This window comes from Peromyscus eremicus, chromosome 9 (genome assembly GCF_949786415.1).
Source record: "Peromyscus eremicus chromosome 9, PerEre_H2_v1, whole genome shotgun sequence".
Lineage (NCBI taxonomy): Eukaryota > Metazoa > Chordata > Mammalia > Rodentia > Cricetidae > Peromyscus > Peromyscus eremicus.
The window spans coordinates 80,777,770-80,804,797 of NC_081425.1; the positions used below are offsets into that span (position 1 = coordinate 80,777,770).

A 27,028-nucleotide genomic window follows, 5' to 3' on the forward strand; every position below is an offset into this window, starting at 1 on the left:
TGCACAGCGATCTTGGGAGACAGGCCCAGACACACTTCCATTGCTTTTGAAGGGATGACAGCTTAAGAACTCCCAGGAACATTAGGCTGATTAAAAACTGTGGTCATGATTTATCTATGCCAATTTGTACTGTCTATCTATTTTGTTAGAAATTAAGTCAAGCTTTGCATAAAGTGGTCATTTAGCAAAACAAGTCAGAAAAGTCTCCAATAATCATTGACACTTACATATTTAGTATTATCGAGTCTGTTCTGGTAAAGATAATCCACTAGCAGAATGGACAGATTTTGGCTTCTCATAAAGAATTTGACAATTGAAGGGGGTTGTGCTCGCTTCCATTTATGTCCTGGAAAATACTCCCTTGTGACTTAGCAACTATGTTTAAAAAGCTCTTGCAGTCCTTAAACAAACAGAGGAGTATGTTTATGGGGTTCTAAAGACGTTATTTTTCAGAGATGACGTAGCTTTGGGGCTTTACAGTAAGTCGTGGCTGATTTATTACTATGGCATACAGTACTTGCTTAGGGAAAATTGGGAATTCAATTAAGCAGTGTTTGAAAGTGTGTTTTATGAGAAATAACCCCTGGGCACATACAGACCAAAGTTTCTCCACCCTGGAGGGAGAAGGGGCCCTTTTTGGAGGGATGGAGGAGCAATGGTTAAGAACATTTCCTGGCACCCCTGGAGCTGAGCTAATTCAAGAAGAGAAAGAGAGAGTTTGGAGTAGAGACTGAAAACAAAATCTGGCCTGCAGAGGTGTTTTGCTTGGCTTTCTGGGCACTTTGAAAGTTTTATGGCAGCGGTCAGTAATTTAAAATTGGAGATACAATTTGTAAGGCCAGCTTTCTCTCTTCCCTTTGCAGCATCACAAGATCTGACCACACGAGTCTATTTCTGCTTTTGGGAACAATCAGCAGCAGTTAGGTCTACTTTAGGCAACTCCCCAAGTTCCAGCACCTCGTGTTCCTCACCAGAGCCACCCCACCCATTTCTAACAGGTCCTAATAATGGTCTATATAGCTTGAAAACATCTAATGAAGACATCTCATGACAGCATAGACTTCTTATGATGATTAATCTCTATTGTCAACTTGATAAGGACTAGAATCACCTCTGGAAATGGTGTCAAGCATTATCTAGGTTAAGTTAATTGAAGTAGGAAGTGGGACCATTCCTTTGGTTGGGCACCAAGAAAATGGAAAAAGAAGGCGAGCCCTTGCATCCACAGCTCTCTGCTTCTTGATTATGAATGTGATGTGATCAACTGCTTCAAGCTCCTGCTGCTTCCCTGCCGTGATGGACTGCACCATGAAATTGTGAGCTGAAATAAACCCTTTCTCCCTTGAGTCGCTTTTTTCAGGGTATTTTATTGCCATGGAGGAGGGGGAGAAAGGAAGACATCGCTTAATCTAGGAAGATTCATTTTCATATACAAAGATTAAAAAGCACATACTTGTCAAAAATCAGCAGAGAAATGGGATTATGAGGTTTTCTTAAAATCTGGATGCATACACCAAGCCACTGATTTTGAATGTTGGGTTGTTGCAGTCAGCATGCTATAAAGTCAAGTCACAAGACAAAGCTGGAACTGGAACACTTGCTTTATCTTATCTGTAATAACTATAGACATTGGAATGAGTATGACATAGGACATCTGTCTCAGAGAATGTTTGCTTAACCATGGAAACTTCTAGAAGGGTGGGAAGGACAAGGTGGAGAAAACACAGCCAACTTTTCCATCAGGCATGGTAGGCACATACTTCTAAAGACCAATAGTACATCCTAATAGTCATTTCCTTAAAACCAGATAGAAGAAATAACACCAAGTAATAAGTAATTAAAATACTGATAATTAATACAACTCAGATTGATTACACTTGTTGACTTATATCAAGGTAACTATAAAATGTAACTTTTATATTCTTTATGTAAAGGGGACTCCAAAAGATAGAGTCCAGGAGAATCACTAGAAGACATTGGACAAATACTTGAACAAATGCCATGGTGTGGATGTGGAGGTCAGAGGACAACCGGGGGGAGTTGTTTCTCTCTTTCCACCATGTACATCCTGGGAATCAAATTCAGGTCATCAAACTCGGTGGCAAGCATCTTTACCTGCTGATCCACCTCACCAGCCCTCTTCTGTTTTTTGAGAAAGTCTCATGTAGCCTAGGCTGTTCTGGAACTCACTGTGTAGCTGAGGCTGGTCTTGAACTCTTGTTTTTTTTCCAAGGACTAGGATTACAGCCATGCAACACCATTGCCTAGATAAAGCCTTCTCAACCACTGCTCTTAGAGGCTGATTCAAGACAGGGTTTTGCTTCATTTACTGATAATAAAAATCAGGAGGCCAATGTGCAGACCATAGTTAGAGTCTCCTCTTAGGGAATATTGGAAGAGCTTCTGTCCCTCAGTCAAAATCTCCCTAAGAGTCAAATACCCCATTGTAAGGGGTGGTCTTTCAGCTCATTAGCCTTTGGCAGTTAGTGTTAGTGGAGTAGTAGTTGAGAATATATTGCCTGGTGAAATCTCTTTGTTAGTTTGTTTTGATCCTTTTGAATCCTGGACTGCCTAACCCATAAAAAATACATACAATTTAAACATCATGATGAGAAAGACATGGACTTACCCATGGTATTCAAAATTTCCCAATGCCAAACATGGTTGGCACTCAGTAGATTGATTGGTGTATATGTTTAAGTTCACAGGTTCATAGATCCCAGCCTGTCTGGTACTGTAATGAGTCTGGAGGCCAATGCCCCATGCTCTACTCCTCCTCCTCTAGATTTACACAATATTTGCCCTAATATGTGCACAAGTGCATGAGTATACACAAACACACACAGGCCTACCTCCTCAATTTTTTGAACAACGACATATGCATCAAAAAGTCCCAAGGTCATTCTTACTGCAAAAGATTCTATTTTTAAATCACAAATGACTCATCATTGGCCGGGGCTTCCCAAAGTGACAATTTGTCGTGCTGTCAGGACAGAGGACAAGGGGTAAAAGAGAGAGGTCACATGTTTTGCAGCTCATAAACTCCAAGATGAAGCTGTAACAGCTGCTGCCACCTAGTGCCACCCTGGCTGGCCATGCCGTCATGAGCACTGGCCTTCTGTTTGGATTCCAACAATCTGAGCCAATGTTTCTCTACAGCTGGCCCCCACTTTGGCCTTCAGTTGTCTTTCAATGTATGTCTGCTGTGACTTTGGGGACAGCACTAGGGCCAAGATAGGACTTGGGGAGAAGACCCAGAAGCTTGTGCCATAAACTCAAGTTAATTACAGAAGACATGGGTAAGTCTGGAGCCTAAAGTGGGATGTGCTCCTTTATCTGTCCTCGAACCAAAGCATCTCTTAAGAAGTTGCCAAAGTGCTAAGAGGGTACCAGGTCATCCACAGCAGCATTCCTTTTACATTCTGGAGAGTGGGGAGAAGGGCAGAAAACATTCATTCTAACCTTGAAGGGTGGAGTAAATGTGGATTTATAAGCATAGTTAGGAGATAGTATTTTTACAGGGAAAACAAGCTAGCCATTGGGCACAGTGTTCTCAAAAGCAATGCCTTGCAAATGCCAAATAGGCAAAGCCAACAGACCCAGCCTTGTCAACTTTCCACAACACAGCTGAACGTTTATGTCTCCATGACTTTGAAATGGGGGAAGGCAAAACAAACTGGCCCCCAGTGTTCTTGTGTCTGGGTTTAATATTTTCCACCTGGGATTATCTCTGCTTTCTCCTGGCCTGAAGTCGGCACTGTGGTGAAGGCCCAAGTCTAGAGTTGGCACAAAAAGTCAATTGCTTTGCTTTTCAGTAGGCAGTAAATCATGAAACATCTTTGCTGATGACTTAAATGTTTTAGGAAGGACCCAAAAGATCGGGGAGAAAGGGGCTTGAGTTTTCAGAGCTCTAATTTCAGATTGTAGCACTCTCCCTGCCTGGACTGGTGACCTTGAGCAGGTTACTTAACCTCTAGTCACCTCGGGAAGGTAGAAGGAGAAACTCGAGAGACAGACAAACTAAATCTAATGTTAGAAAACCAAAGAATAGACCTTGTCCCTTAAATCTACCTACATGGAAGTAAAAACATCTAAAGAACTTGTCTCCATCCCTCTGCATCTTCTCCACCTAACTTTCTACCAGGTTTATCCCCGATTAAAAGACAACATGCTAAGGTACAGGTACCAAGTGACTTTTTTTTTTTTTGGTTTTTTCGAGACAGGGTTTCTCTGTGTAGTTTTGTGCCTTTCCTGGATCTCGCTCTGTAGACCAGGCTGGCCTCGAACGCACAAAGATCCGCCTGCCTCTGCCTCCCGAGTGCTGGGATTAAAGGTGTGCGACACCACCGCCCGGCCCAAGTGACTTTTAAGATGAGACATCATATGTTCCTTGTATGAAGAACTGGATTAAGGAGTCCCCATGAATACCAAAATCCATGCACCTTCAAGTTGCTTATTTGCAACAATGGGGCATTTGCATGTAACTTAAGATGCATCTTTCCATATACTTTACATCATCACTAGATTATATAGAAAACTTAATAACATGTAAATGTTATATTAGTAGTAGCTGTTTTATAGGGAATAATGATAAGAAAATATGTTTGTGTATGTTCTGTAAAAATTGGGTCCCCCTTTCACACTATTTTCAATCCACAGTTGGTTGAATCTTCATATACAGTGGGATAACTCTATTCCCAACTTGTCTTTGCTATAAGTCCTGAAAGGTCTATCTCATTCATTTCTCCCACTCCTAACAGAGTCCCTTGTAGTTTTGAATAAACTGTCTGAGGTCTGCTCATTCTCTTGACACATGCAGATGCCATCTCACATGATTCCCATGGGCCCACTTGCACAGTGAGAGATGAATGGGGACACACAGACTGCCTCAGCACTATGGAAGGTGGAAAGAGGAACCCTTGAGAAACAAAGTCAGCCCACTGTTATATAACCAAAGAGACCCTATGCCCTAAATCCACCCACATGGAAGCAGTCACGTAAAGAAGATGTCTCCATCCGTCTGTATCATCTCTACCTCTCTTTGCTCCCAAGTTTATCCCCATGAATGAAATAATGGCAACATGAAAAACTTGATGTAGAAAGGTTGATTCAGCACTCCTTACACACAACAGAAGTTAAACCACCACAGAATTCAAAGGTGCCATGAGAGGCTAGATTCTGGAAGGGAAGGAAGACTCTCATTGGGAGCTATTTAAGGCATCTACCCTGAAGGCGGCCCCTCTTCCTCATCTCTCAGAGCTTCAGCTCCTCCACCATCTGACACTCTATTCTTTCAACAGCTGCTGGCTCTCCTGTTGTGTTCCCCCTCACAGATGTGCAACGCTGTTATGAACACCCTGCCCTTGAACTTTCCCTACCCATAATTTTCCAAACCAAAGCCTGGCAATAAAAATGTCACTGAGGGATGGTGAAAATTGTGGGGGGGAGTATTTTTAAAAAGAGGAGAAGAAAGAGATGCTTTGCATGCATGGTGATTTGTGTTGACTTCTTCAACAAAGGTTAAGTGCACGCCGTGCCTTCTCAAATAGAGCAAGAAGGTGGAATGCAGGAGCTAATTATCCAGAACACTACCTAGAATGACTCTGATCCATTAAAGAAAGGAAAAATTAAGATATGCCCAGGCACTTCCTCCTTATGCTCTAGCTACCCAGCTGGTCATGTTGAAAGGCTACATAATGGTGAGAGGGAAAGCTACTATTGATCACTCTTGCATTTAACAAGGAAACTCATGGCCTATGCCATCCCTTCCTGCCAAGCAGTTGGTCAAGAGGTTGGGCACACTGGAGGCACCAAGTCAACACCTGTGCATGATGATTTCGAACAAAAGTAATAAAGGAAGAAGGCTATTTTATACCATCTTAAGACCTCCCTACAAAACTTTCGGGGGGCCAACTCTTTCTACACTCTACTCGTTTAATAATACTAACTTTCTATATATGTGAATCTCATGCAACACAATGCAAAACTGTAAAAGAGTAAACCCTGTAACTCTGCAAAGGATGAAAGGATGTACTCAACCAGAGTGCCAAAGAATATGCACAGCAATATAGGTGTATGAGAGGGTGAGAACCCTTCCTTGGAAGGAGTCCTCTGGGTATGAGGAACCTTGAGAAACAACCATCATCTTCCCTGTGACCATAGCAGCTGTAGAGGGATGGCTGGTGACAGGGTTCTCCTCCCAAGCACTATCTACTGTAGACTTGGCTCTCAGGATGAGAATGGGGATATGGAAGGCAAAAGGAAGAAGGCAGAGGACTGGGCTGAGCAAGATGAAGCAGCTCCCATCCTTCCAACATCTGCACCACGCTGTTTCTCTAACTCCAATCTGGACGTTCACTCCTTGACACTTGCCAGCGACAGTAGGGTGGAGGGAGTTGGTGGGGCTTTAGGAGAAGATCTTGGCCCCATTACTTGTTAGATATGTGGCTTGAAGCAAGTTTTGGAGTTCTAGATTTCTAATCAGTAAAGTGAGAATGATAAAACTCCACCTAGGGTGTTAGAATAAGTCATAGAAATTATATGTGATGTGCTTAGCACTCTAATTCACACACAGTACAACCATGAGGGTCCAAATTCTCTCCAGCCTTTTGTTATTTTTCAAATTTGTGTGTGTGTGTGTGTGTGTGTGTGTGTGTGTGTGTGTGTGTGTTTAACATGCATATGTCTGGGTGGGTGTATGCACGCAGATGTGTGTGCGTGCACACGTGTGGCATGGATGCGGAGACCATAGGTTGAAATAAGGTATGTTCCTTGGTTGCTTTCCTTACTTTATGAGATAGAATTAGTCATTAAACCTGGTACTCACAAATATGGCTGGGGGAGCGAGGGACCCACTATCTCACTTACCCCTTAGCGCTGAGTCTACAGACACATGGAACCTCACTCAGTTTTAGATTGGTGCTGGCGATCTGAACTCAGGACCTCATGCTTCTGTGGCAAGCATTTTACTGACTGAGCCGTCTCCCAACCCCCTGATTCTTCCCTTTAGAAAGGAAATTCATCAGATGACAGAGAAGAGATCAAGATATCTGTGAAGGACAGTGGCAGGTAAAACTATAAAATAACTAACAGGTTGGGCTGAAGTACCTGCATTATAGTAACAGTGTCTGTTGTGTTTCCAGAGACTGTGGAAACACTCTGGTAGGTTTGTATTGTGAATTTACATATAATTATCTGTAACCATACCTAACCATAAGCACTGTCGCTATCTGGAAAGTATTTAAGGCTTTCACACTGAAGCTGTGAAAGTGAGTGAATGAATGACTTAGTGAATGCATATAAAGTGAACAAATAAGTGAAGTTAACGAAGACCGAGAAGAGGCCATTCTCTGGCAACGGAGCACTTGGGTAGGATGTGCTACAAACCCCGTGCTGGGGTCCTCCCCTCCTCATGTCCACCTCACTCAAATAGCAGGGCTTAAACCAGAAGCCAAGAGCAAAAGCTGGCAAAGCCAGCAGGCATCCCCAACTGTGCACTGGCCATTTTGGTGCGGCTCCAGTCATTAAGGAAGATTTTTAACAATGCATAACCTTTCTGCTTCACTCTGCTAACAGCAGGTGGTATGCCTTTCAGAACTGAGGCTGCTTTGAAGTCGCCAGTGAGCAGGACCTGACCTTCCTTTCCAGTATGTGCAGCATTAAATATTCATAATCCACGCAACTGAAGCATAAGAAGGAGCAGCATTTAAGCATGAATCAAAGGAATAACTATCTCCCCACATGTGAGTCATCCTTTCCCAGAATGCCACTGGAAAAAATGCAAATGTACACAGAGCTTTGAGAGCTGCTGTTTCTTCCAACTTTCTCTTAAAACCATGGAAGCAGTAGAGACTGCTGCCTTCTGCCCTCCATGGCTCCTTCCCCTCAGGATGACATTATGAGGTCTCCCCATCCCTGTCTGGTGACAAGGAGAGGGATGGACAAGCAACAGTGACATTAACACTCATAGGTCAGTGAGGGACACATCTGACTTAGCTGTACAATTTAAAAAATTATTTAGTGTGTGCAGATGTGTGTGTGCATATATGTTTTTGTATGATGTGTAAGTATGGACATATATGTGCCACAGTAGAAGCGTGGGGGTCAAAAGAAAACTCTCAGGAACATGTTCTCACCTTCCATTATGTTGAGGCTGAGTTTCTCCTGTCTGGTGCTGTGCTGTATACTCTGGGCCAATCGGCCCATGTACTTCTAGAAGATTCTCTTTGTCTCTACCCCTCATCTCACCACAAGAGTTCTAGTTTTACAGAACCACATCATCACATCCACCTTTTTAATGTGAGGTCCAGGGATTAAATTCCAGTTGTCAGGCTTATGTAGCAGATGCCTTTTGCCAGCCAAGACATTACTCTGGCCCCTGAGTATAATCTTTAAAAGTCTTTACTTTATAGAAATCAGGGTGCATAGGAGAAAGGGTACATGCAGAGTCACTAGAGAGAGGTTAGAGTTAGGAGGTGGGGAATTTGGAGAACATGGACCTTGCAAGGATGGGATTGCAGGTCTCATGAAGGCATAGATATTCCATCCATCCTAACCAAGTCTTGCTATAACACCCTCTTTGTTAGAATATTTCCAGTGTCTTCCATTGGGATGATGGAGCACCATTTGAACCCATTTTTAATGTGATTCTCTTCATCTGTTGGCTTCAGGACAATATTTCTTAGCTAGACAGTGATCACTGCAAATGATCTAAATGACACTTCCCGTAGAGATCAAATGAGGGAAATAAAGATCCAAAGGAGGAATTCTCAAACACATCACTGAAAAAGACCCACTCGGAGATCCGTCTGTCTTGCACTAAGGACTAAAATTTGAGTGAAGATGTGTGGAAATACTACAATCAAGTGAATTTTGAAAGGTGAGGAAGATAGCCAATTACCATTACAATTGCACCTGCCAATTACAGTGTTAACCTTAACTGAGTTGCCTTTCTGCTGACCTGTTGAGGCAGAATAAGCATCCGCTCTGCTTGCCCACATGCACAGTCTAGCTCAGCCCCTCTGAAAATGGCTGGCCATGTCCATCCCTGGGACCTGTTTCATATGCTCATCTGCATCCTTTGAAGTTTCCTTTTTAAATCTTTTAAATATTTTCTACCTGTGTGGCAATACGCACATGTGGTACACGTGCAAGCAGAGATGAGAAGAGAGAGTCAGGTGTCCTGCTTTGTCACGCTCCGACTTATTCCTGTAAAGCAGGGTCTCTCACCAAGTCCAGGGCTAAGATGGCGGGAGAGCAAGCCCCCGTGATCCTCCTGTCTCCACCCCCTAGTGCTCTAGAGTTACAGGCACACAGGACCATGCCCAGCTTTTCAGAAATGTTTTGGTGACATGAGCTCAGGTTTTCATGCTTGCTTGGGAGATGCTCTTACCCACTGGGTCATCTCCCCAATCCCTCTCTGCACTTTTCAAAGGGCCAGGTGTGAAAAGTTGTGCACCTTAGTTTTCTGTAACTGGGAGATTTCCGATCTACCAAGTGGGTGAAGACAGCTGCAGCTAAGTGTAATGAGAGAATCAGTTTTGCGACCATAGCAGTCCAGAGAGCATGACTCTTGATTTATTTATTTGCAGAGGGCTAACACTAACACAAATTCACCTCAAGAATACCAGGTATTTTTTTCCCCAGGGCAATGTCTTGGTATAATTTTTCAGATAAATTTAAACTTCTTTCCAAGATGGTCAGCCAAGTCATTTTTATTAAGTCAGTAGTTGTTTAGAATGAAGAAGATAGACTTCAAGAATTTGCCTTCTTCTTTCCCATGTTCATTCCATTTGTAGTTTATATGTCGACAGAGTTTCCTCTCATCTCATTCACTAAACTTGATTACAATTTGATTAATGGATTGCACTTGGTGTTCTGACTATGACCCTCTAGACCAGTGGTTCTCAACCTTCCTAATGCTGCAACCCTTTTAATATAGTTCCTCATGTTGTGGTGACTGCGACCATAAAGTTTTCATTGCTAACCCATAACTAATTTTGCCACTGCTATGAATCATAATGTAAATATCTAATATGCAGATAGTCTTAGGCGACCCTTGTGAGTGGGTTATTTGATCCCAAAGGGGTCATGACCCACAGATTGAGAACCATGTCTCTAAACTTATCGCAAAGGTAATACTATAGATTTTATTTTAATTTGTCTCCTTAAACTGATCGTGCCTGATGGATCTCCCTGAAAAGATGGATTCTTGTGTAGGCTGCTTATTGGCTTCTCTACAAGTTGGAGTCTTAGGCTATGGTCTCAGAGCCAGATGAAGAGGTAGAGCTGAAAAGTAGAATTACATATGTAGCAACAGGTATTCTGCTAAAGAAAGTCTGTATTAACAAACCACACAGTTTGCTTAGTTTAGGAAAGAGGAAAGGCTGACGCCATGCTAAGTCTTGGCCAGCCCACATGGGGAATGAAGACAGTCTTACATCTAAGATTACTGGCATTTTTGCTGGGAAAAGTGAATTTGAAATGAAGGTCAGCCTTGGTACAGACTCCTGCATGACCCTAAAGGACACAGAATCAGCTTCAGCAAGGCTTAGCAGAGTCAGGACAAACCCCAAAGGACTGGAGGCTGGCAAGGCACCAGTGAAGAGTATCAACTTAGGAGAACAGCATGCTTTGCTGTCCTCTGCCAAGGAAGACCAGACTCTATAAAGCCTAAGATTGCCTCCTATTAGACACAATTAAAAAAAAAAGACACCAAACAAATCCATCTACCAGCAACATTTTATTTCCATAACATACAAAGGGGCAGAAAGGGAGACAAAGGAAAGGGGGGCACGGCCGAAGCATCTGTCCTTTCAGCAGATAGCTACACTCACCTTCACATAAGTGTGTGCTCTCTCTGGGGCACACAGATTACATATCCGAACCTCTTTAAGCCCCAGCTCAGGCGTTGGTAGGGTATGTACCCCAGGACCCCTGGAGAGAGATTGGAGAGAGATGACCAATGGCTTGAGAGTTCCAGTTCACTTCAAATGTGGTCCAGAATGTCTGAGTAAACATGAAAAGAAGCCTTACCTTCACACACAAGACAACTGGAGTCTTCCAGACTGAATTATACTCTTCTTTTTCTTGACTGGGGATTTCAGATGAAGAGAACATGCACAATCTTGTCCCCCTGAAGATGTCTAAAGGACTCATGGCTCAAGATGGGTGAGGGCAAAGCCTTGTGTCTGAGGTGGGCTGATTGACTTCTAAAGGCCTCATGCTTGGCAGATACCAGACATGGATGAGTAGACATGTTTCTTTTATTTTCCTGGATGTGACAGCTTGGCCTCTGGAGCCAAATGCACAAAATCCCCTGGCTGGTGACCAGGTAGCTCTAGGAAACTCAGAATTTAGGTGTGCATGAAATTGCCACCATACCATAGGAAAAAGAGCATTAAGCTCAGAATTGAGGCATAGCTGAGTCTGAGCCAAGAGAAACACAAGGCAGGTATCCTAGGATCAAAGTGTAGGATCCAGCCAGGATTAGTATTAGAGGAATGCAAACCACTCTCAAAGTAGACAATGAGGACGGCGAGCTCAGAGCTCTTTTCCTTGCCTAGAGCTGTCAAGTTTGTGTCCCAACAGAAAAGCAAATCCATCCCCAGATCTGTGTGCTTCAGATGCTGTCATCTTTGAGATTGCCATAGGATAGCTGGAACAAGTGATACAACCAGTAATGGTACCCACAGCATTTAAGGGTAGCCATGGTAACTGGTCCTTCAGCTTCCCAGCAGGTCTTCACCATCTGTGAACCATGCTTACCCTGGACCACCAGACCACTGAACTGCCAGTCAAAGGGTCTGCATGAGCACTGCTCTCCACAAGTTCTCAGACAGCCATAGGCCTCTACATCTGGGAGTCCTCATGGACAGTCTTGTCCCATTTCCTTACTTCTATAAGTGAAGAAACACAGTGACCAGCTACATAGTCTGTTGGCAGGTGGAATTCTAGAATGGAGTTTTCTAATCTATCCTCCAATATGACCTAACCCTGGATGATAAAAAGATCTGATGACTGTGGCCAGGATGGCTCAAACTCATCTCTTGGACTCCGTCACCCCTCCCAGAAGATGCACATTCCCATTACAACCTTTTTAACTTCTTGGCATCTTCAGTACAAATACTCCATCAGGAAACAGCTCCTTACAAATAAATACCCAACAAGGCTTGGTCCCCCAAGTGCCTCTCCCTCCCATACCAAGAGAATCAACACAGCCTTCCTTCTGAGAGAATTGTTTCCCCATTCACAAATGCAGCACAGAGCAGCCCTGCCTTCCTCCAAGTCTTCAGCACTCAGGAGACTTTTGCAAAGGCTAGTGTTGAGTAAGTACATCAATGTGAGGGGTCACGAGTTCCCTAGAAAAACGGGCAAGACAACACATGCATACTCACTTTGACGAGTCTATGAAGTATATTACAAGGGCACCAATGCTGAGAGCGAAGACCAACACAACCTGCAAAAGAAGATAAACATCCCATTACGTAAGGCCTGAGACCAGAACGTTTGCGTTTCTGATTGGCAGCCACAACTGAATGACGCACAGGGCCTTCTACCTCCAGGGACCTGCTTTCATGTCTCCTGTGCTCACTGCCCTGTGACAATCCAGATGACAGCTCTTCACCCAGCAGAGGGAGCAACCTTGCTCCTTGTCAATAGGGGTCAGGGCAGACTTTTCCATGTCACGTCCTTGGATTTCTTTTTTAATCTGGCCCTGTCACCTCAAGGACCAGCTTCTCTACAATTGAAGTCAATAAACTTCAAGGGGAACGAGTGAATACAAAGACTTGGGAGGAGATAGTCTTTCATCCTCTGTCTACCATAGGACTTAAAGGGAATGATCGTTTCTAACAGCTTTGTTGAGCTATAAAATACATCCATTTTGAGCATATAATTCCTTAATGACTTTTGGGAAATTTACAAACCTATGTGACACCACTGTGATCCAGTTTCAGAACATTTTTTTTTCATCTCAATAAGATCTTTCTTGCTTATGAAATTAATAATCCCTGTTCTATCCTCTAGTCCCAGACAGTCACTAATCTGCTTTCTGTCTCTATATAAGAAATACCCATTTGAAAAGCACACATTTGCTACTACAGATGTCCCTTTGAGTGTGTGTGTAGATAAGTAGCTATGTGTATACAAATACATACTTCTATATAGATATAAACTTTCTCAATTCTGTATGTGCTTATAAGATTTCTCAAGTATTTAGGGAAACCATTTAAGTGCACAAAAGCCAATTAGGTCATATATCTGACCAGTTAGTTATATGACAATTTCTAAGCTGTTTTGCACTCACTCAAAATCAATCACCATGAATATAAAAGACAGCTTTGGCATCTCCTTCAACATGCACCTGCCACATAAAAGTCCACTGAATGGACATGAAGCAGATTAGGCTGCTACTGACACTCTGTCCTTCACTCAATGTTCCAATGTGTTTATTTCATCTTCCACAGAGGAGACAATTACTGCAAATGAAAGATGGCCCCAGTAAAACAGATGCTAACAGCCAACAATTAAGCTGAGATCAGAAATGAAACATCAGCACCACACACAATGCCTGCCTGATGCTCAAACCCTGCCCTTTAGATATACTCAAATCCTAAAGAGACTGCAGGGGAGATCCTTAGAAATGCCAGTCTCCCCAAGATCCACATGCAAAAAGCTGGCTGGCATGAGATGATGGACAGAAACTAACTCCAATTTCTACAAAGACTAGGCATGATCAGGCTGTGGTGCATATCTCTCTCTCTCTCTCTCTCTCTCTCTCTCTCTCTCTCTCTCTCTCTCTCTCTCTCTCGTGTGTGTGTGTGTGTGTGTGTGTGTGTGTGTGTGTGTGTGTCTCGCACGCGCGCGCGCGCACATGCGCGAGTGTGTGTAAGAGGGAATCACATGGGCCTGTGTTTTTCTGTATATGCTAATGTGGTTGATAATGCAATGTGCATGTAATACTCATTTAAAACACTGCAGAGCCCTATGTGGAACCACAGGAGAATGATAACCAGCTGGCTACACAGTGTGGAAAATAGCTGGGCACAATACAAGGAACACACAGTGTTCTCAACGACTGCTAGCATTTCTTTCTGAAAAGAAGTGGTTAGAGTACTACACAACTGGGTCTATTTCTCTCTCCCACTTTGCTTTTCAAATCAAGGCTCCCACGGCCTGCACAGCAGCTCCCACAACCTATCTGCAACCACCAGCTACCAATGGGTTCACTCTTGACTGGCCCGTCTGTGTTTTACCTCATCACATGCGTTCATTCACAGCCTGTTTGCAAAGGTATACAGGAAACAAACACACAAGCAGGCCGCTGCTTTTCATCCGACAACAAATAGCATCAGATTAATTTGGAGCTGTGCTGCTGTTTCTGAGCCAGAAGCAGTTAGATGTTGGCCCTGACCTCATTCTCAGGAAGCTGCAAAGGGAAGGGGCATGGTCCTAACAGAGGGGAGGGAACTCTTCATTCATAAACAGGCAACTGGGCACAGATCCCTGCCCCTTTAGCTCCATGTGTGTATGAATGCTGAGCTTTATCAGGGCTCACTAGACAATCCTATGTCACCAAATGCTATATATTATGAAAGGAAAAATCAAAAGTCCTTGCAAATGGCACTTCATTCTGTGAGAAGTTAGTCTCAGCACTCCTGTGAAAGCATGTTTTCCCAGAAGCAGGATGGCCAAAGTAACTGACACTAATTTGTCCCAGCAGCCTCCACTTGGGAATAATGTGTCACTTATTTAAGCAAATCAGTCAATGACAAGAGTCTGGAATATACCCTGCTGTCCTCTTAAAACTCAAACAGCAGGATTCTCAAAGAGGGTAAGAGCAAAAGAAACATGGGAGGGATATGACCCCCAACAGCAATTCTGCTGACTGGACCTAGGCTTGGATTCTGTGTCCTTCCAGAAGGCTTTCTCTCAGGGAGATCGGGGAATCCAGACTATTCCCCCCACCAGGAGCCACTATCACCTGCCTACATGCAAAACCTAAAATAACAGTGCTTCTCAGTAGGAAGGTGAACTGTGCGTGCAAACTTTATACTTACTAACTAACTAACTGACTGACTGACTGACTAACTAACTAACTAACTAACGTGTCTTGCTATTGTGTCAGGCTTGATTACCCTGTCAGCCTAGACTTGGGTCATGCAGAAACATGGCCATGAAAATGTGAGCTTGAGAGCCTCAGAGACTTGTTACTTGGCTCTCTCGAAGCCACCTGAACAGAAGGCACGGCTTGCCTACTCTCTCCAGCTTTCTAACAAACAACCACCTTTTTTTTTAAAGAGAAAAAATGGCCAGTGAGTAAAGACACTCGCCACAGAGCAAGCCTAGAAAACCCACTGAAAGCAGACGAAGGGAACCCATTCCACAAAGCTCTCCTCTGAGGTCTAAGTCTGTGCTGTGGTGTGTATGCCCATACACACACATCACACACAGCACAGAATGCTAAACAAGTCCTAGGGGTTGCATAATAGTAGTCGATTGTCCAGTGGAGGTACAGAGAATGTAGGCTGAAGCTACTGAAGGCATATTGTCAATCAAGTGATAGAGGAGGAGTGAGAGGTGAGTAGGGACATTATGGGTTCTTGTCTCAGTATCTCTTTGTTCTCTAAGTAGCAGTTCTTTACGCAAGTTAGGGCTGTTCTCATATTGCTCCAGGATAGCACAGAACCATTGAAGATCCTTCTGCATGCTTCTGTAGCCCCACTGATAAGGAGATCGGAAGTCCATGGGATAGGGAAAGATGGCACTAAAAAAATCACAATACCCTCCCTGGCAGACAGCAAAATGGAAGTACTCTCCAGCAGCTAAGTCACAGGATAACTTTTCAAATGACCAGCCATTCCCATACAAGGGCCTGTCTGTGGTCAGTAGTATGATCTAAGAGATCCTTTGCTCTTGGCCTGGCATGACACACGGTCTGCTAGCTGTGAAGAGTCTGTATAGCTCATCTAACACCTGTATTGCGGATACAAGGGCCTGTCTGTGGTCAGTAGTATGATCTAAGAGATCCTTTGCTCTTGGCCTGGCATGACACACGGTCTGCTAGCTGTGAAGAGTCTGTATAGCTCATCTAACACCTGTATTGCGGTACTCATCTCACCACCTTGGCTACCTTGGACAGTACTCAAGGCTCTGCTCTCAGACTAACTGCAAACACCCTTAGAAACGACTTTTAGTGTAAAGCACTCAAGCCTGGCTTAGATCTGCAGGGAAATGGAAAGCGAGATGAGAGCCTGGCACTTCCGCTTCCGTTGTGTGTGCATGCTTTGGCTGAATGTACAGAGGTAAATTATTTGTCCCTAACCTTTTGTCTTGAGTCACCTCAAATTCCAGGAGAAGCTAGTGCTGTCAAAACAGACTGCCCCCCAGAAAAGGACAATTATCCATGAGGATGAAGCTGAGTCCTAGAACACATACAGGTAATCGTTTTGCTGAAACCAGATAGGTCCCAAAGGCAGTAGCGGGGACAGTGACTGAATGGATCAGGGTCTCATCAGACCACTTTGTAGGTCTATCTTGCAGAATAGGAGCTGAGACAAAGATGGAACACTGACAGGAAGTACATCCTTTGACCAGGACTGCACATCTCTTGCCCCTAAGCCTAAACCTCACATCAGTATCACTAAGACAGACATGGTGTCAACTGGACCATTTTATCCATGTCTCTTTCCAACCTGACCACATTGAGTAAATTTCCTTCCTCTGCTGTTCAGTATTACTTGTGACTTTAACTGGGGAAGGATGGCTAAGCTTGCCTTCTTGGGGCTTCTAGAGTCCAGACTTACACCATGAAAAAATTCCAGTTACAATACCAAACACAGAGTCTATTTCCAGAGTGCCAGATCCATTTAAAAATAAGAAAGGAAAGGAAAGCAACTTGATAAGTGTCATTGGAACAATGGAATGTGAGTCATCTGTTTTCCAAACCTGAAATGAAACATGACTAGTGTTTGCACCAAAGAATGCCAGGAACATACACAGTGTGTGAAAACAACACACATACACACACACCATGTCTAGCCTCTTTATCATGAGGAGTCTAGACATAAACAGAGATAAATGCAAGAAAGATTGGCAGCCATCTTCCTGGATGGAAACCCCAGCAGGCCATGAAGATCGTTCTGATGCCTGGAGGCTGGGGAATGTCATAAAAATGAGAAACAGTATGGCTAAACATAGCACATTCTCCTCAGTTACTGGAGCTCTTAGGGAAAGGCAAATTCAGTGAAGTTGAGGCAGGCAGCTAGGCCACAGAGGGAGGGCCAGAAAGCTATAGAGCAAAGACTGCAAAATTAGCGTACAAAAAGAACAAATTGGCAAAGGGGAAGGCTGGGAGGAAATTTGGCGAGGCCAACAAACAGGTGCAAAGGTAAGGTATGCCAGTGATCTGAAAGTGACCCATGGGTCACTTGAATATTAAACAGCCCAATCTTGGGTGGAGACTTAAGATGCCAATGAGACCTTAGATGCATGAGGTTATATGTAAAACTACACATAACAGAGCATATACAGAAAAGCCAATGTGCAAATGATCCCAAGCACCTGTTTTGTGCGATATGAAAGCTCAAATCTTTTATACAGCATGGCTGTTTAAGTTATGAATTCTCTTTGATCTAACCCACTTTCTCCCTTGAAGTGGATTCTTCTTCTTCTTCTTCTTCTTCTTCTTCTTCTTCTTCTTCTTCTTCTTCTTTTTATTTTTAGTTTTTGCTGACTTTTTCTTTTTCGTTTTCTGTTTTTTGAGACAAGGTTTCTCTGTATAGTTTTAGTGCCTGTCCTAGACCTCGCTCTGTAGAACAGGCTGGCCTTGAACTCACAGAGATCTACCTGGCTCTGCCTCCCAAGTGCTGGGACTAAAGGTGTATGACACCCCCACCTAGCAGTGGGTTGGTTCTTAATAAATTCTCTCATTCTGCTTGCTACTATCTATGTGTCTCTGTCCAGTTCTTTGTTCAGGGACACAAGAAACTGGCCCCTCCCTAGAGCAGTTTGAACCAGAAGTCTGAGTCAAAAGATGAGGCTCTGCAGAGATGTCCCAAAACTTCAATCCCAGTTGTCAGGATTGTAACCATCCTGGTAGGATAAACTATATATATATATATATATATATATATATATATATATATATATATATATATATATATATATATATATTTAATTTAATTTTACATATCAGCCACAGATTCCCCTGTCCTCCTTACTCCCACTCCCCAGCCTTCCCCCCAAATCCACCACCCATTCCCACCTCCTCCAAGGCAAGGTCTCCCTCGAGGAGTCAGCCCAGCCTGGTAGATTCAGTTGAGGCAGGTCCAGTCCTCTCTTCCCTGCACCAAGGCTGAGCAAAGTGTCTCAGCATAGGCTCTAGGTCCCAAAGAGCCGGCTCATGCACCAAAGACAGGTCCCCATCCCACTGCCTGGGGGCCTCTTGAACTTTTTAGGTAGGATAGATTCTAAGACACACTTCAGTTCTCAGACGACTAAGACAATGGACCTTTAAGGAATTAGCATTTACCCAGGAAGCTTGTGCTGGGTGAAGGGAAAGACTGCGGTCTTGGTACCAACAAGACTGGGAGCTTGCCTCAGGAAAGAGAATGCACACAGTTCTGAGAACCTGTCAGAACTCCTTGCGGGACAAATTGGAGCCGGACACTGATGGGTCAATGACAGGCAGGCCCACACTGGACCAGGGTACCTCTTACCTTCTATTTATCCCTACTCCCCACACCAGAACTTTGAAGATGAACTGGGGAGGAAGGGATGGTGTATCTCTAAATCTCTTTGTTTGTTCCTCCTCCTAATGTGGTCACATCAAACACACCTCTTTTCTCCAGTTATCACTATTACTTCCCTCTCTTCTTGGCCTACTGAGGAGAGGTATGAGCCTGCCTTGTTAAGGCTACCAGGGCACTGGGCTTTGACCCTGACAACTCCAGGAACAGCCTGAGACACATGCTTTCAATGGTCACAGGAGAATAATGGGCCTTCAGAGATGGACCTGGAGCTAAGGCTCAGGGGAGTCATATCCGAGGGGAGTTTTCCTTAAAAAAGCAGAGGTGGAGTCTCCTTTTAGGATATCTCAGCAGGCATAGGCACTTACTGCTAAATCTGACAACCCGAGTCTGATCCATGGAACCCACAAGGCAGAAAGAGAGAAGGGGATTTCCTGCCAGTTCTGACCTCCACGGGCATGCTGAGGTACACGTGTCAGTATATAAACAAGTACAAAACAAACAAAGAGCAGGAGTACCCTTGTTCCCCTGGTAACAGGGAACCTCAAAACAAAGAGAGGGGAGCTGGTCCCCTCCATTTACATTAGGCTCATCTCAAGAGTCTGTGGCCAAGAGTGGGTGTTCCCGAATTCAAGCCATTAGGGGAAACCACTTAGCTCAAGTCAGAGATTAATTTACAAATGTCACCTTAGCAATTAGCCCATTAGAACATATGTATGAAGCCTGCAGGCTCTGAGAATCTGCTAGGCACGCTCTGCAAAGTCCAGAGAGGAGGAGGAATGAATTCTTCCCTAAACAGGCTTTTGTACATTCTCCTCAGCTCACAGCAGGACAAATGACCCTAATTAATGATGCTACAAGTTCAATGTCGAATCCGGCTACTGGCAGCAGGGACTTTTCTGGGAAAAAGGACAGTTTTCCGTATACAATGCTGAAGGCATATAGCCTTTTTTTCATTGAGCTATAATTCATATATAATAAAATTAACTATGTACAGAAAAATAGATGGGTAATTTCTCAAAGCAAAACAATCTGGGGACAGTTTGTTTCTTAGAGTGGAGATGTATTCCAACATCTAAATTGCAATGTTGGGCCCAGGGAATTTAATAACCTCAATGAACATTTCTTGAACTCTGATGCACAAGACCCAGAGTAAGAAACAGGGAAACACGAGGACAAAAAATAGTAAAGTCAGGCTGGCCTCTGCCCTCCACAAGCATGAGCATGGAATTCAGAAGCTGAAATAAATCAGAAGTCCCATGAATTTAAGAAATATCCTACACATGAACAGATTGCTTGAGAGGAACAAGCATAGAGATACTGCCATTTCCATACCATTGCCTATAAATGGTAGAGGAAGAGAGAAGGAAGGTGAAAAATGCAAGACAAACAAAGAACATTCCTGATGTTCCAGGTGGGCAGATTCCAGGTATGAAGTATGACGGCATGTGGCAGGAAGGGGTCTCACTGAGCAGCATGGATGCAGGTAGCACCTAGCATGTCCTTTCACCTCCCTAGGAGTCAGTTTCCCAGACTGTAAAATGCCAGGACTGGGAGAAAAGTTTGTTAGCAGAGGATCTTGGGACGTCATGGACCACAGTGAGTAGATGAAGAGTCTTCATCTCAAAAAGGAAGTACTCTTGCATGCCATCTGTATAACCCTTGTGCATAACAAGGATGCAGTGTGATAACTACAATGCCCATCACGTCTGCGTCCAGGGGCTTCTCTTGTCAAATCACATGCATGGACTCCATGAATGCTCTGATTCACAGTGTGTGTTTTCAGCACCAAAATCGATGGCTCATGCAGCACGTGAGCTCCCCAAGCTAAAGCAAAATATAATGAAAAAGGAATGGAGGGGTCATAGATCAGGTCCTCCCCAGGTCCAGCCCTCAGCTCTGCCATCGTTATAAAGAACAAGTCATGGTCTGCTCTAACCTCTTCCTCTTAAGCTTTTTGGAGTCTGAAAAAGCCTGTAGATTTTCTGTATACTTTAACCTCAGAATGTCAGTCTGAATATCGTGGTTTTTGTTGTTGTTGTTGTTATGTTTTATTTTTAAGGGAAAAAGGGGGCGGGAGTGTTTTAATTACAAATCTATCAAGTACAGTAATGTTTTTCCATTCCTAAATCTTCAGTGATTCTCCTAAGTGGGTATAGTATCAGTACCCCAAAAGGCACTTTTGTGAGCAGAAATTTTAAAAGATTTATAGAGTATAGGAGGACAGGTATTTTTGACCAGGCCATAGGTCCCTTAAATTTCCTACCTGATTGTCTGACACACTGCATTTGAGTTATAGATGGGTACAAACAAACATGATATAAATTAATTCAGTGGAAATCCAAACTCCAAAGAAAGATGAAAAGAGAAATGTGTCCAAGAAGAAAGCAAGTGTGTGTGGGTGCTGAGAGGAGGGGAGGGAGGGGAGGGAGGGGAGGGAGGGGAGGGAGGGGAGGGAAGGGAGGGAGGGGAGGGAGAGGAGGGAGGGGAGGGAGGGGAGGGAGGGGAGGGAGGGGAGGCTGTGGCTGGGATGTATTGTGTAAGAGAAAAGTGAAGGAGGAGGAAGAAGGAGAGAGAGAGACAGGCAGAAAGACAGACAGTGAAAGAGTGCCTTTGTGGAGTCATCATACTTAGAATGCACAGTACCTCAGAGTTGGGACCACAACTGTGGTTTATTCACAGGTAAGATTATTTATTTAGGTGTAAGATTCGCTTTTTCTCAGTGGTGTTTAGTGCTGGTACTAGAACCCCAGGCCTTGAGCATGCTAAGCACACATGCCACTACCAAACTATATCCCCAGTCCCAAATACATACATATAATAGCCCAGCCGAAGTGACTAGGATTTTATAGGCATTTTACAGGCATCTATGGGAATCTAACAATCCCCAAATGCAATCCTATGAAGCTATAATGATCTGGAATATTAGGACACAGAGAAGGGACCTCCATCAATAGCTTCCAATTATAACTCTAGTATGGAACAAAAAAAAAATCTCTGACTGAATTGAGGCATTGAAAACTCTGGCCCATTTCTTCCTCTGGCTCTCAGACTCTAGACTGTAATTGCTGTGGACATTCAGTTCTTGTCATTTGCCATTTGCTTCCTCTATCCCTTCCTACCACAGGGCCTTTGCACATCCTGTTCCAGCCTTCTGGAAGTGCCACTTCTCACAGGCTACGTAACCATCAGAAATCAATTCCACAATCATTTCCTGCCTACTGGATGTACGAAGTTACCTGTAAGTACAGACTTGGTAGCAGTCAGCACTACAACAGTGACGTGTTTCTTTACTGTCTTTTGATCAGCGTGTCTCCCCTACGCTGGCCTGCAAGTGCTCTGATGGCAGGGTGCATGTCACGGGTTGACAAGAACTCAACTGCATCGTCGCTCGATGCTCATTAAATAGATGTGTACTTAGAAAACGGATGGGGAGCACATCTGGAGATTAAACACCATGAAAACAAAAGAAGAGCTTGAATGAGACTCTGGAATGTGAAACCTTGGCTAGAGTGAGATGTGGCTCCAGGTGACACAGGACCCAGGGACCAGAGAGTGGGAAGGAAGTCAATCCTAGCGGAGGGGGTCAAAGATACAGTGTCCATGCCCAAGAACCATGTCCACAGTTGGGAAGCTGAGGACTGAAGCTGAGGTCAAGAAGACAGAGGAGAGGGAGGCACCATCCCAGAATAGCAAGGAGGGTCCGGAGGGAGGGAGGTACCCATCAGGAAACAGACAGCGAGAGGATTTAGTTGGATGACAGAATCCTCAAGAGAAGAGGTTTTAAATAAGCATGGAAGGCAGAACATTCACTGATCGCTCAGGTACAAAGAGACAAGCCAGGTCCAGAGACAGAGGAAAGAGATATTATGTATCCAGGAAAAAACAAATTCAACCACCATGGTGGGCAGGCAGTGCATTAAATGGAGACACAGAGAATGAAATCTTAGATGAAAACTAGTAATCTGTGAACACAAGACACAAAGACACAAATAACACCCACATCATGTATATGTAATACATGAATACACCGACGTAGGTGTATATAACATATACACACATATGAATACTGCCAGGTTCTTAGAGATAAACTGACACATTACTAATCACAAATGGTGGATCTCTGTATCCATATTTACTAATCAAGTATGTGCACAGCAATGTATCTCTGTCTATTTTTAAGTCAGGTCACCTCAAATGACTACAGATAAAAATGAAGGCCCAGAGAAGCAGACTCCCTCTTAACATAAGGTATGCAGAACAAGTTTCTTATAAATCATACATCTGCTGCTGGTGAGACAAAATGAAACGCAATAACAGGCTTTGGGGGAGGACACAGATAAATATGATAAATATGACTAATACAGACAGAGGTGGAAGTGTGAATTCGTTTTCACCTTAAATGTTCCCCAAAGTAGAATCTGGAACATCAATTACAAGCTAATTGCTTAACACCTTTCCCCTTTCAAATGTGGGTTGACCTAATCCCAGGTTCAAATGAGAGCTTCTGCATGTTAGTGTTCCCAAAACATACAGGAGTGCTCCTATATTCTGGCTTTGGTTGCCAAAAATCATGCCACTTTGCCAATATAATATGTTCCTCTGGGGAATCAGTTTGTTATAACTAATTTGAAAAGAAAAAAAGACATGAAAAAAATCTGAAATGAGGAAAAATAATTGTAACAAGTAAGTTAGCAAATGTCCCCTAAACTCCCGTCCTTCCTGAAGCCTTAGATGAATGACTTTCAAATTTTATATCATTTCCTCTTAATACAAAATGCAAAAGGTTGCATTTTGCCTAATTTTACCAATAAGCATTAAAACTGATGCCTTGAGAGGCAACATAAAATCTTCCATTTGAGGTCGGAAGTTTGAAGACTTTTTCTATCTAATTATTGAAAAAATATGGGGAAAAATCTTCCATCTGTTGATGAAGCTCCCAAGTCCTAGTTAATGAGTTCTGTGAGAAATGGCCTGGCTTTGGTGAACGGGGGTTTGGCCAACTGGAATTTTCATTTAATTAGGTTTATAAGAAGAGAAATCTTCTATAGCCTGCCAGGTCAACACTTGCCACTCACTGTCACCAAGGATTAGATTTACAGCCTTCTTTGCCCTACTTCTCAAATCTTGCCAGCTCTTAGATTATATTAAAGGCAAAGCTGGAATTGAGCAAGGATTCAAATAGATTTTTTTTGGCCACTCAGGTTCAGAAGGGACTCATTCACAATGGCCAAAAGATAAAAGCAGCCAAGTGTTCATAGGCAGATGCATATATGGACAAGATGAGACATATACATGCATCGGGATGATTTTCAGTATTTAAAGAAAGGGAGATTCCTACTTCATTTCTGTTTCTGTGGTAAACACGATGCTTAAAAACAACATGGGGAGGAACAGGTTTATTTCATCTCATACTTCCACCATGGAGGGAAGGCAGGCAGGCACCTGGACGAGGCAACTGAAGCAGAGGCCATGAAGGAATATTGCTTACTGGCTCATTCCCCAGGGCTTGCTCAGCCTGCTTTCTTATACAACCAAGGAGCACCTGCCTAGGAGTGGCACCACCTACAACAGGCCTTCCCCCATCTGTAGTGGGTAGCCATTCCAGCTTTGATCTGGAATTTCCAACCCCCATTCAGGCTTCAGTAACTGTCATGCCTACAAGGCGGGGCCGAGAGAGGACCCTAAAGTCCCGAGATCCAGATATGCTGGCTCTCTTGGTTCCTGGACCCTGGACGCTGGAGGTAGACCGAGCAGAGTTCTCCAGAGAACACTGCCAGACTGTGCCACACCTTTCCCTGTTTCCTGTTACCTATCCCTTCATTTGTGAGTTACCCCACAAAATAAACCTCCCTTTTAACTACGTGGAGTTGCCTTAATAATTTCACCAATACCCATCAATCATCAATCAAGAAAATACCACCCCCCTCAAACACACACACACATACCCACCACCAATCTGATGGAAGCTATTCCTTCATTGAGAGTTCCTCCTTCAGGGTGACTATAGTCCGTGTCAAGCAATAAAGACTGAGCAGCACAGAAGGCAATCCATGCTATAATACACAGTATCAACAGTTGCTGGGGGTGGCTGTGCTAAGTGAAAGAAGCCAGCCACAAACGGACAAACACAGCACATGATTCCACACCTAAGAAGTCCCTTGAGTGGCCAAGTTCAAAGAGACAGCAGGTTGAACAGTGGTTACTAAGGAATGTTATTAAGTTACTAAGTAATGGTAGGTAGGGTGGGGGCAGGGAGTCAGTGATGAGAATGAAGTTTAGATTGAACAAGATAAAGATCTCTGTGCATGGATAATGGTGATAACTGTACAGTTTACATGTGGCTAATATCTCTGAGATATGTACTTATTAACTTGCCAGTGGCTGAAATGATTAATCATACACACACACACACACACACACACACACACACACACACACACAGGTGTGCATACATGTACACACATATGCATCTTTGACTACAATTCTTTTCTGAGCGTCTAGAATCTAGTAATGTATTCATAATGAAAAATTCACACATAATTACTCTCCCATGAGAATCTATCTAAGAATCTCTACTTTTGAATGCAATGGGTACCTCTAAGAAACTTACAAGATGCAAGTGGCACTTGCCTCCCTAGACATTTCATCTTGTCACCTAGTAAACAGAATCTACCTGCCAATAGCTACAAACATGGACCTAAGTCCCCAGCTTCCCTTCCCAGTCACCTCCTGATCCATTGCCAGGGATCAGAGCTGGTGGTGAGTTTGTGGGGGATCAAGGTTCTGAGTAGATGCAGAAGTACCTTTGTCTTTTGATAACTATAGCTAAAAATTTCCAAATATGCCTGTGTGTTTGAGAAGACCATGCCCTTAATCCTCTAAGCACTCCACAAACACACAACCATCCCTCCAAAAGAGGATGAAACAGATTCAGGGCATCTGGCCTCCTAGTCTAAGCCTCAAGGCCAGTTTGCAGTAATACATGGTCACAGACTCTTCCTGGATTAACTGAACATTAAAGGCACTCCTAGAAATAGCCTCAAGTCTCCCCCTTCTACAGGAATGATTTTTGCCACCCAAGGTCTTGCTTTTAAGAAGGATTATTGATGTACTCTAGGGAGTAAGGCCACCATTGCCGCTCAATGTCAAGGGAGTTGCCCAAAGATGACGAACAACATTCAACTGTCTATCTCACACGGATGCCAACATCCAATAGGCTTTAAAATGCCCTCCTGCCTCAGGCTCGACCTAGCCACAGGTCATTTTGTGTACATCCCATACTAAGCCCATTAGTGCCTCCACTGATTTTTCTTCTCTTCAAAGCCTCCTGCTGACCATAGCCAAAGGGCTGGCTTTGGCCAGTGCTGTCTAGACTGAGAATGACACCAGCCAGTCCTTTTGGGGAGTACACAGTAGAGAGAAATCCAGATCTCTAGAGGATAGCTTCCCTGGTTCATCCACTTCTGACATCTCTCCTTCCTTCAAAATGATATTTTTGTATTTATTATTGAATTTAGACAGATAAGCCACCCTTTCTGAAGTAGAAAGCTTCAGGAGATAGCATCCCTCACGCTGCTCACAAATTCTAGCTCGCACAGCCTGGGAAATTGGGAGATAGCATCAGAGGCACACAGCTCAGCATATACAATTATGTCTGGCCTGAATGAGGGAAGCTTGAGTGCAGCCCGCACTGCACTGTCACAGAAAAAAAAAAAATGAGCCACATCCCAGCTGCCACCTTGCTTCCTGAGACCATGTCACAAATCCACATCACCCATCAAGGATCAGATGATGGTTACTACACAGGGAAGGTGAGCTCTGGCTAACTGAGGCAGATATCAAAAAGACTGCACACACCACTTGTACGGGGCAAGTGTTTGGGGTGGGAAGATGTGAACGTGGCAGTTGAAACACTCCTCTTTTTCAGAAAGAAGAAAAGAAGACCTGGGAACACCACTCACTGTCCTTCCAAGGTTACTTAGTAGAAAGGCACGTGAATGAGACTCAGATCCACCTCACACTTCAGCATCTGTGACAGGCAGACCAGGCACACAGCTAGGCATTCACAAGGCAGGGGCCAGAAGATGCGAGGAGAATTTTTTATTTCATAGATGTAAGTTGTCAGGGAGAAATCAGAATGTAGTCAGGCTTAAGGCATAGTTTTTTTTTTTCTAGGTTTCAAATCCACATGTAGGGAAAGCTGTCACTTTTCAGGGGCTAGGCATTTTTATTGTCACAATCTGGTTGCATATTCCAGCACAGCCCCAGTCTGATGG

At 43.7% G+C, this 27,028-nt stretch overlaps 1 protein-coding gene and 2 long non-coding RNA genes across 6 annotated transcripts in view; 2 read left to right on the forward strand and 1 right to left on the reverse strand.

The window, feature by feature from the left end:
* The window catches only part of LOC131919563 (uncharacterized), a 32,478-nt gene extending 31,271 nt beyond the window's left edge, over positions 1–1,207 (forward strand). Inside the window, exon 5 of the long non-coding RNA XR_009381287.1 lies at positions 864–1,207. This is a non-coding gene — a long non-coding RNA (uncharacterized LOC131919563). The remainder of the gene's footprint in view (positions 1–863) is intronic.
* The window catches only part of Kcnma1 (potassium calcium-activated channel subfamily M alpha 1), a 715,240-nt gene that overhangs the window by 341,820 nt on the left and 346,392 nt on the right, over positions 1–27,028 (reverse strand). For all 4 annotated transcript variants that reach the window (XM_059273863.1, XM_059273862.1, XM_059273861.1 and 1 more), the window contains exon 3: positions 12,396–12,457. In XM_059273863.1, the coding sequence (XP_059129846.1) occupies positions 12,396–12,457 (62 nt within the window). The remainder of the gene's footprint in view (positions 1–12,395; positions 12,458–27,028) is intronic.
* Positions 1,683–22,109, forward strand: LOC131919564 (uncharacterized). Its single transcript, XR_009381288.1, has 4 exons — positions 1,683–1,748; positions 7,595–7,742; positions 8,670–8,878; positions 21,877–22,109. It is a non-coding gene; the product is annotated as an uncharacterized LOC131919564 (long non-coding RNA).